This window comes from Chaetura pelagica, unplaced genomic scaffold (genome assembly GCF_000747805.2).
Source record: "Chaetura pelagica isolate M959 unplaced genomic scaffold, ChaPel_1.0 scaffold116, whole genome shotgun sequence".
Taxonomy (NCBI): Eukaryota; Metazoa; Chordata; class Aves; order Apodiformes; family Apodidae; genus Chaetura; species Chaetura pelagica.
Window position 1 is genome coordinate 4,087,696 of NW_009953655.1, and position 11,365 is coordinate 4,099,060.

Genomic DNA, 11,365 nt, shown 5'->3' on the forward strand with positions numbered 1-11,365 from the left:
AAAGCCTCCAGTGGTGGAAAGTGTGAGGGCTGTAGAATGAATAACAGCCCTGAATATATAGTGAATTTTTTAAATGAGATCATCATAGTATTAGAAAAATCTGGTCTTGCAACTTATACCTTTGGACAAATCTAGACAAGTTTCAGCTGAATGGTTTAGAAGAGAAACTTCTTTGTTTAAATGTGAACTGCATGCAATTTCTGACATGTTTATATTAAGATTTCTAAGTATTCAAAAACATGTTTTGAACATATTACTGTAATTTCTTACACAATAATTACAAGCTTAAGTTTCTAGCTGGTTTTATTGAATAAAATAGATCTAGTTCAGTTACATAAATGAATGTAAAGACATGTTCTTAAAATAAATTTTATTCTGTGTCCTACAGAAATAAACTGATAATGCTTGAGATGTGCTTGGTGGTTTTAGTTACACTGTAATGTAAAATAAAAAATAAATCATATAGTAGGAATATATCAAAGGGAAATTTGAAATATTTAATAGCACAAAATAGGTGGTTGATATTTAGATAAGAAATTCTGTTCTTCCTATGAATCTTTTTGTTTATTTATTTATTTTTAAATGCTTAAACATAATCATTATTAAGGCCTTGCTTGGAGAGATTTTAAGATGTTGATACATGTCATGTAACATGCATTAAGTGAAGCATTTAAAATAAACACACAAAACCAACCCATGGTGAGGAGAAAGATCAATGCATTAGCGTATGCTAAATGGATTGAGGTGAAATGGTATCTCATTGTCCACAGAACTTAATGAAGTGGTGCTAATACTGTCATGTTTGACCTTTCCTATGAAATCACACAATTTTTCCTTTCACATGATGTTTTTAAATTGTTACCTTCACAGTTTTTTTTAAAACAAGAAGTGTAAATATTATTCTTACTATCGTAAGAATTCTATTTTTCTTGATACTTTTCAAAAACATGTAGTACATGGTGTTTGAATCTAGATTAATGCAAGCTGCCAAAGTAAATGACCTTTCCTAAAGTGTATATATTTTGAAAGTATCTTTATTTTTTCTGCCTACTGTGGAAACTGATACTATTACTTTATGTCATCTTTTTCTTCATTCTTTGAGAAATTTCATTGGAATTGTTTATTCCTCCGCTGTCCCTACAGTAAGTGAGTAAGAAATTAGAATTAATAAAACAGAGCTCAGTAGTGTAAATTAAATTCTCTACATTACAAGTATGAATTAAGGCACAGCTTCTGAATGTGTAATATGCTTCCCAGACTTATGTGCAAAACAGAAATAGAAGAGATCTCCTAAGCCTCACTGAAGAGCTATAACCAAAACAGTAGTACCTTTTTGATATCTGAAACATTGTGGTTAAAGAAACGTGATATGCCTGGCTACACTTTTGATTTTATTATTATTCTTCACAGATTCAGAAGCATTTATTTTTGTGTAGTTAAACAAGAAGTGCCATATTTATTTATTTTTTTAATCTTTTCCATGAAAGATGTATTTGTGTTTATCTGAACCAGAGGAGTGATGGCCATGGAGACAAGTTTAGACTTTGAAAGTTCCAAAATACTTGTATTAAAAACTAGATCAGATCCTCTGATGATGATGTGAGTGGTGAGGCCACAACAGTTCATAACAAGAGATGTTCTTCAGGTAGTGTTAAGAATAGATGAATTCCTGCAGTGAAATGGCAAAAAACCCAAAAGAAATGAGAAGATATTATTCTCTTAAGGATTACTAAAGGCTTTTGTGCATTTTGAAGAGGACAGGGAATGTGTGTTACCAAGGCTGGAAAATACAGAAAAAATATAGGGAAATAGCTTTTCTCTTGAGTTATGCGTACATATATGGGATTTTTCCCTGTGTATTCCATCTTGGAAATATTGTAGATACGTAGGGCATTCTTCTCTAGCTTTTAAAAGAGGAGTACAAAGTAAGAGATTTTCTTTTTAACTGCCTAGAAAGCTATTTAATGGTTCAAAGACAGTTCATATGACCAAGAAAAGATTTCCCAAATTAAAGAGTAGTATTTTTTAAAATAACCTTTAAAAATCAATAGAATTTAAATCTAAAAATCAGCTGCCCTTCTAATTTTTCACTCAGCTGACTTTTGAGGTGTAAACTCTGGAGGACTGGTTTGGGAAATGGTCACCTACTTGATTCTACAGATATGTTAGCTGCCTTGAGGTAATTTGTGGTCCAAGGTGAGAAGTTTAGGGAAGACAAGCAAATAAACTTCAATATTACACTTGAAGACTAATTGTCCTTGAAAATTTTATGTAACATGCTACTTGAGATAGTGAGGAGTTCTTACCCATCTTACTGGAAACCTTTAGGATTCAGTAGGCTCTGTGGAAGTCAGAAGTGAACGACAGGGGAAATTTTCAGTCATCTGACTGACAAAATACCAAATTTTAGTTTTGATTCCACATATATCCAGATATTGGAGCAAAATAAAGTACATGAGGCAGTGTTTTCATTTTAACTCTTCTCAGGTCAGCTTTAAGGTACTTGCTTTCTCACATATACCAACCAATTGACTATTCATTGAAGAAGAACTGTTGGGATCAGTGTAGCTGCTCCCAGCAGGAAGTGCTTCATCCAGTAAATATTGTGGGATCAAGTTCCAGTACGGTGTTTAAAAGGTTTGGAGTAAATTTCATGGTGGGGAGGAAATGCTTGAGAAAGTAGCACCTGATTTCTTTAGATTTTCATTTCTTGTTTTACCTGTAGTTAATGAGATGATAAAAGTAGCTAACACTTCAAATATTATGGGAAGCTCAAGAATTTCTTAATTCTTACCATGAAACTTAAGTAACACTTATTTTTTTCTTTCTTATTGCAGTCAGCAACTGTTTCTGATGGAGGTAAGCTGAAGCCTGTTTTTACTTTTATAATGAAAAAGAATAAATTTTCCACATTAATCAACATAATACGTAGTAAGTAAGATGTTATATTACAAGATGTGAGTCCAGAGTGGTGCAGAACTCTTGTGACTTCTTTGGGAACTTTGCCAATGAAAATATTGCAGAATTATGTTCACATACTTTTCACTGGTTTACTTGGATAATTTTTTTTTAGGCATATCTCTCTGTATATGGACTTTTTTTTTCTAACTAGGCTTCTTTATTCATAATAATAAAGAGGCAGAGCTGGTAGACTTCCATATAATTGGATGGTAGGTAAAATCTTAATCTCTGTTTTATTGTCCTTTACATATTCAGTTTGCTTTTGAAGAGGTATGCTCTAGCTCCTCAGCTGTAAGCTGTGTTGCTGCATTTGTTGAGGTTAAAATTTCTTCACAGTGTGATGCATTTTGAGAAAGGGGTAAGTAATTTGATATTCGTAAAACCGTAGCATGGAGCTTTTGCAGTCCTGGAGTACTTCTAAGTAAACTTTATGACACCTAAGCTTGTTTATTTTGATTTCAACATGGCTTTAATCTTTTAAAGGATGTCCACTCTTTGTTAAACATTAGAAGATGCTTTCTCTGAACCTTTGAAGTTAATTGAAACAGTTTATCTCACTTGCCTTGCTTGGCAGGAGTTGATTCACTTGATCCTGCAAAGAAGCACACATATATATTATTATTTTGCTATTCTTTGACAACAGTACAAGACAATTTATTCAAAAAAAAGGGGACCAACTGTGTTGCTGTAATTAGTGCAGTGAGGTTGAGGAAATATTTTGAATGGTAAGGATATTTTTTTATATTACATGCAGATATAAATGCAAAAATAGCAATGCTATTCCCAATAACCCATCATATCCTAATTTCTTATTCCTTGCAAAACTAAAACGGCAGTTGAGAGAAATGGTACTGTTTGGGTCCTTTTAACAGTGTCATTTTCCATTCTCTGGCTGACTTTATCAGGTGTTTTCCTTCTCTACTGCTGACACAGTCTACTGTGTTAACAGTGCTTCTGTTTAGATGAGAAGATATAAAATATATATGTATAAAATATATATTTTTTTTTTCCCCCCGTATATTAATTGCTTGATATCACAATCAAGACAAAGCACAGACTTTTAAAAATCTGTGTATGTAGTGAATTAAGTTACAGGTTGTGAGGGGCAAAAATTTTGATTGATCTTTTTTAGCTAAAATGGAATGTATTTGCATCTTGTCTCCATGAGGGTTCTTGTTCCATATTAATGAAAATTATTGTACTTCTGTTGCCTATCCAAAATTGGAGATCCCCATGATAGTACTCATCATAATAGACATTTCAAGCTTTTTGTGCTTTCAGCTGGAAATTTGTTTTAAAGATCTGACTTCCTTTCAGTTCTGCCAATACAACTTCTAATGGTGTTTTTGCAGTTAATTCTATACATTGTGTGAAGTCATGAAGTCTAAGGGTCATATAGGTGGTAGAGGTAAAAGAACAGATAATAACTTATATGCATTTTTCAGCTGAGTTGCATGAACTATTTTTTCAGCTAGTGCTGAAGATTTAACATGGACTCTTCATTGTTTTATGCTACTTAAGGGGGAAGAGGGATGTAATTTCTGTAAAAAATGGTAGTTGTACTATACTAAGTAACACTGAATCTGTGCTTAGATACCTGGAAAGTGGATAGGAAAATTAAGAACCAGAGATGCTATAACCAGAAAAAGTGAAATGAAATAAAATCCCAATCCATTTCATTTAGAGCTGCATTGAGTAAAAAGCTTTGATTCATGTCTAAATTACATTTTCAGGCTTTCATTTTATTGAATATGTCACAGCACTGAAATTTTTTCGATCTTTTCTAATCTCACTAATACATTAATAGCTCCACAGATTTACACATTTCAGGGCATTTCTAGATTAGAGAAAATTTTCACCAGTGTAAACCATTAGCATATCAGTACCCACTTCTCTTCATAGACTAAATCTTACTAATAGTTTTTGTAGTTATAAATAGATACTATAAATACTGTTGTTCAGCTTTAGTCTGGGGAGATCTATCTCTAAAAAGTAATTATTACGTGTTTAAATACATCCCTTCAGTGTAATACATTTTCTTTCCAGGATCAATGAAGCCTTGTATCTATCATATGGCTTTTTTAAGAGCCAGGCACTGGAAACCAGCTATACCCTTTATTGCATTCATTTTACATGGTAACTCAGCTTGTGCAAGGCTGAGATGTCCGGATTAGCAAAAACTGCACCTGGTCTCTGCAAGATAGGTAACGTGTAAAAGATGAAGGTACTTGGTTAGTGTTGTTTCCAGAGATGCTGACCAGTAGAAACCTTTAACTGTAATTGATTTGCTTAATGAATTGCAGACAATCAGAAAGCAAACTGTAATAATGCTTAGATGCAAGATCACTGCTATGGATTGTTTATTCTGCAACAGCTATGCTCTAGGAATAGCAGAAACCATTTTATGCTACTGCAACAACCCATAAGTAGCAGATTTCTCCTGCTTCCCATGTTGGAAACTGTCCATTCTACTGCCTGTGGGCACAGTAAGAGTGGGTGCACAGCATGCAGGCTGTGGCTGATGCTTTGAGCGCCGTGCTCTCTAAATCATCACAGGAAGGGTCAATAATCTCCAGCTAATGTCTGACTTTGGCTATGGATACCTGGGTGGCACTTTATTAATAGAATACCTTAAGGTCAAAGGGCTTATATGGAAGTACATCATCATTCATCTCCCAGACAGAGAGGTGGTGTGGTATCTGAGCTGTTGAGAATGTCTAAGTCAGTTCATACTTGCTATTCCCTGCAGAGATCAGTTCCACAAAGCTGAAGTCTATTATTTCCAAATACTTCAGCATAATGAATACTATATGCATGTGTTTCTCCTAAGATACTACTTAGCTGTAGTTTCTGCTGATTTTTTGTTCTAGTGTTCACCACCTGGAAAGAATTCTGATAAGAAAAGGCATTCCTAAAGACTTTTTTGAAAGGAATCGGATGTTTACAATAATAAATAATGTAAAACTGTATTTTAAAATGTAACTAAAGAAGGTAGAGCAAAAAAACCTAAAAGAAATCCAAAATAAAGCAAAACACTACTGTTTACACTATAAATGCAGATTGATAATTTCCTCCAACATGCATATGACTTATTTTTCCGTTACATTTGCAGCACATGCTTGCTGTAGTTATGTTCCACTGTAACATAAATAATTCAGGTTCCTTTAGCAGCAGTGGCAAAAGGTCTTTTCTTTAAATTATTTATATAGCATTTTATAATGCTTTGTGTTAAGTATACTATTGCTTTCTTCTGCTTGAAGCCATGAGGATAAAGAATCGATTTGTTTAGTCTGGTGTTAGAGGCTACCAGGAATTGCTGGGGGGAAGTTTATTAGCTTCCCTTATCCCAAAATTGCAGAGAAACAATGTTCTATGCAATAAGGCGAATCTGCACCCAATGGGTTCCAAGACGTTACAGCTGAACTTGGTATGGATTCAGAAGGATGGCTTTCAGTGAATGGCTTGAAGTATTTGATTAAGTGGCATAGTGGTTCCTACCAGCTTTATCCAGGTAATGTACTTAGTGATTAACTTGAGTATATTAATTATATGAATTTACAAATTTCTGCATTTTGATGGTTACATGGAATTACTTGTAACTTCTCAGAATAATAAAAAGTGTTCATAGGTCAAAAACTACATACGGATTTTATGAAAAAAGCATAGAAAATAATCCTCAGTTAATTATATTCAGACTTACTGCTTCATATTATTTAAAGAAAAACTTTCAAAGCCATCTTATCCTGTATACTTTCAAGATTTTAGTTGATTAAATGCTGGCATTTTCTTACATAACGCTGGCTTTGTAAAACAAAACCTAGAGCCTACACACAATGCATAAAAACAAAAGCTGTAAAAGATTAATATTGTTTTTCTGCAGATTTTTTTAAAACACTACATCAGTTTTCTGTTTGAGGAAGGTAATAAAGAATGAGTTCTCACAGCAAGTGGTGCTTCCTTGCTAGGTACAGTGGTTCATGAACAGAAATAAATTTAATGTTGCTAAGTCTTCTGTGCACCTGAGTTGGGGTTTTCACAGTAAAGTTCTTTGGCATCCTGAGATTCCCAAGAGCTAATCTTTTTTTAAACACTTATCAAGAAGGAGGCATCCACTTTGCTCAACAGTCTTGTGGTTAGGACATTTGAGGGAGGGAATCGGGGCTCTACGTTTCTTCTGATCATCAGTGAATGATCATTAGGTGAAATATGTGACTCAGTTGGAAAATTTCTCCATTCCTCCTTTCCAAGGTGGGCTGCATGCACCTAGGAATGCACTGGTTGTGAGGGTTGGGAAACCTGACGCTGAAGTCTTACATTGGAAACATTCCTCTGCAAAGGGAGTGGAACAAGAGTTTTAGTTTGTAGAGACTTCATTTCAGTATGGTTTTTAGAAACTGTGTACTAGTTTTAAAGATGGTGGGGGTTATTCTTCCCATCTGACCTTTCTTTTTATCTAATTCTAAATGGTATACCTGTACTAGTTTGTAAGTGTTTTAGTTGCAACCATTGATACATGTGGTAAAAGAAACTAGAAGAACCAAGCCTTTTCTGGGAAATAAACTTTTCTGTGTTATTTTCAGGTTGGCACATACCCCAGAAGAAATCTGGATAGATTTTAAAAGCAACCTGACTGTGTTTTTTGTTTTAAGGAAAAACAAAGCAATGTCAGGGTTAAGCATGAATTCAAATAGCTTGTTCTGAAAAAAAATCTGAATTAGCTAAATAAAATCCACTAGAACAGAGACAGTTTACTGTGAATGAATAATCCCTTAATGCTGCTTTAACACTTTGGAGGACCTGTGCCAGTACCTCTCAAAATTGTTGAAAATGCATTCTTATTTTGGTTCATTTGCTTTCATGGACCTCCAGAGCCGGCAGTGTGTCAGAAGAAGGAAAACTCAGCGTAGTTTTGAGAAAGTGTAGCTCTGCCAGGCTGGAGAGAAGGAGCAGCTGTTAGCAGTTGAAGGTAGTTATCAGTCACCCACTGGTGTAAACACTTGGAAAGTAATTGTAGTTTGGCCTTCCTGCCTGCCACAGGGAAACTGAACAGCCACCGCTTGGAGGGAGGGAGGTGAAGCTGTCCTGCCTGGGACTGCTGTGCCTTCCATTTTGCAATCCCTTCAGGGTCCTGAGGCACTGTGATTTGTGGATTTAGTGTTGAGTGTTTTGTGCAGCTACTCCCTTATTTCCTCTGCCAGCCAAGTAGGTTTAAATGGTTTAGTGTGTGGGATGTTTGCCTTTCTGATTTTCTCTGAAAGGAATGAGGAAATTTTCATTAAACATCACTGGAGAGCGCTGGGGATTGAACCCTCTAGGAGTGAGTGAGGCAGTATCTGAAACTTCCAGAGATGTCAAGAAGTGGGTGTCTATTTATAACCTGGACTGTAAAATAAAACATCCACCTGTCGAGTTAAAGCAAAATACTTCGGAGAATACATTTAGATGCAATTCTCTTCAGTTTCATGCTAGCTTCTTTCACAATTCTTTCACTGTGCTAACAGATATTCAATGAAACTAACAGTTGACTTGGTTATACTTTTTTTCATAGGACTTAAAGGAAAAAGTGAATAAATATTTAATATAAGAAAGTATAGATTTTTTGCTGAGTGTTGTTAATTAGCTTTGATTAAGAAAAATATTTAAATACTTGATGTGTTATTATGGTTCTTAAATATTACCCTTGTTGAAAATAGTTATTTTAATTCCTCCTTAATGTAATTCTCTATCTTTGTCTTATTTTGTCTGATTTTTTGTTTTAAAGAAAGCTTTGCTTACAGAAAAATGCAGTAGTTAACTATTATATCTTGGTAAATATTTCTAAGCTATAGAGTACATTTAAAAATGAAACCTCAGAACTATTTTTTCTTTAATTTTTCTTTTCTGTATATCTGTCTTTATAACTTTTTCCTGTGTTTATAACTATCTTTGAATTATCCCTTTTTTCAAAATTGATACTCCCAAGGAAGAACAATGACATTTGGTAACAGAACTTGGAAGTGCTTTGAAATACATAACACCAAAAAGGAGACCCTGGGAGGTCTTATTAAATATTAGTTTAGGTGAAATTACTCATTGCTTAAGTTGTTCCAGGTGATTAACTGAGGAAAATAACAATAAAAATGTCTCTGTGAAGAACCAGGCCACTTCTTACTGGTTGCAAATTCAGTTTTCTTAGTCAGGCTACACTTACAATGAGCTGTATATTTACTTTTGCATTTGGCATAGGGTTATTGAAGATAGCAGCTATTGTTGGGTTTTTTTGTTTGTTTGTTTGTTTTTTTTTTGGGGGGTGTTATTATTAATTTTTATTTTTATTTTCTCACATTTATTACTGCTAATTTATCAAGGACTTGAATGTCTACTTATTTTTTATACCTTCATCACAGAATCCCATTCAGTTTGGCATCTCTCTAGTACAGCCTTATGCTCAAAGCAGGGTCTGTTACGAGATCAGACCAGGTATCTCGGCTTTATTTAGTTGTGTCTTCATAATTAATTAAGCCTCAGATCACCTCTGTGGTGTGCGTATCATCTGTGAGTGCTACTGTATCAATTTTACATTTGTGTAAACAGAGATTGAGAGAGTGGTGGTTTGCAACAGGGCAAGCAACAAATAAATGGAAAACTTATGAATGGGAAATTGTTGTACACAGTTTTCTCTTTTATTCAGAGCAGCTGTTTCTTTCACCTTTCCACTTTTGTGAACAAGTGGTCACTTCTTTTCTGTAGGCACAATTTTTTGTGCCTACTCTGTTTATTGATATGTGACAAAGATGATCTGGAGTCCATGTTTGAAGTTGTTAAGAGCCATACTGCTAGACGAGGTTTTCTTTTCCGAAATTCTCTTTTTATCTTTTAGAATACAAAAGAGATTCCTGGTTTTTTTACCTATAGAGAATCCAATCATTTGTCAACTTGAGGTTCCCAAATGCACTATGTTGCTCAAGTCTGGAAAGGAGTCATGTATCCTTGTTTTTATCAGAATCCTGATAAATTAAGGTCTGTGGTTTGATACCTCTGCTTTCCATGGATTAGGAAGGCACCCATTGCTAGCTAATTTTCCTCAGTTGACTCCTTTCCTAAATTTTCAGTGTTTAACAAAAATCTCTCATTTCCATGAAAAACTTAAAGAATCCCTGCCTGGTGATTTAAGAGTGTATGCAATTTTTCTGTCTCCTATCACTGCTTGGGTTTTTGCCCACTGTCTGATAAATGGTGGGTTCTTAAGGGTATGCCTTCCTGGGATAATCTTATGAAGGATTGCAGTCCAAGGGGTGAGGAATGTAAGCAGAAAATTTTGTCAAAAATGTTTATCTTGTTGAGCAAGAAAATGTCTTTCCTTTTGTGCCTTTTTGTTTTGCTCCTGGCAGCAGACTGCTGTTAAGAGACTAATTTAATTTTCTTTGCAGTGGAAGAGGAGAAAATTGAGAGATGATCGAGGTTGGTTTTTCCATAGAGGTGCTCCGAGTAAAAAGGAGGAGGGATATGAAGAGTAAAAGCAAAATAATAATAATAATAAAATTTTATTGACAAATTTGTTCCTTTGTTTTTTTAAACAGAGTTAAATAGTAGTGATTTAAAAGACTGCATCAGTGAGAACAGCCTCAGTAGCAATGCCAGTCTTCCCAGTGTACAGAGCTGCCGACGTCTCCGAGAAAGGAGAGTGGCAAGCTGGGCTGTTTCCTTTGAGCGTCTTCTTCAGGATCCTCTTGGTGTTAAATATTTCTCGGTAAGTTTTGAGGGATGGTAAGAGGCCTTTCAAAATACCTGATACTGCTGCTGCAGTTTTTTTGTATTTTTTTTCTTTACTGACAGGCGCTACCCTTACATGGGACATGAGATGGAATTTGTTGTTACACAGTTGTTATCTGAGCATCTTTCTAAATGTAAACAGGTTCACATTTGAATAAGTGTTCACAATAATACACATATTTCTGGAGAGCAATGGTTTCACATAAAAATGACAGCCATACTTTGCTTTGTACTTCAACTTCTAGAGAGCTTCCCCATTTTATAAAACAGTTATATTTGGTTGTATTTATATCTGTAGCCTTTGAGAAAAGAAAGAGGTGGTACCTTCAGTAGTTTCTTAAGAACTGGTAATCTATTCATGTTTGTCTGCTAAGGTGTTGGAAGCCACAAAGAAAACTTCCTCAGTGATTCCTGTAAAGGTTTTTTAGAAATACTTTTTGGAAGTAATGAAGGTAGCTAACAGCAGAGGTTAAAGCTGCAGCTTGCAGGAGTAGTTTTGAGTATTTGCAAAACATAAATTAAGCTTCTTCACAGCACATTTATGAAATTGTAAGTAGTATCATCTGTTTTATGTGTAAGGAAGTAGAAGTTTATATGCTTTTGCATTGTTGCAGTGAAAGTCTGATTCAAAATCACAAGGACAATTCCTGCT

At 34.7% G+C, this 11,365-nt stretch overlaps 1 protein-coding gene across 1 annotated transcript in view; it reads left to right on the top strand.

The window, feature by feature from the left end:
- The window catches only part of RGS12 (regulator of G-protein signaling 12), an 80,611-nt gene that overhangs the window by 32,957 nt on the left and 36,289 nt on the right, over positions 1-11,365 (top strand). Inside the window, exons 3-4 of the mRNA XM_010000270.1 lie at positions 2,838-2,859; positions 10,521-10,690. Coding sequence (XP_009998572.1) covers positions 2,838-2,859; positions 10,521-10,690 — 192 coding nt within the window. The remainder of the gene's footprint in view (positions 1-2,837; positions 2,860-10,520; positions 10,691-11,365) is intronic.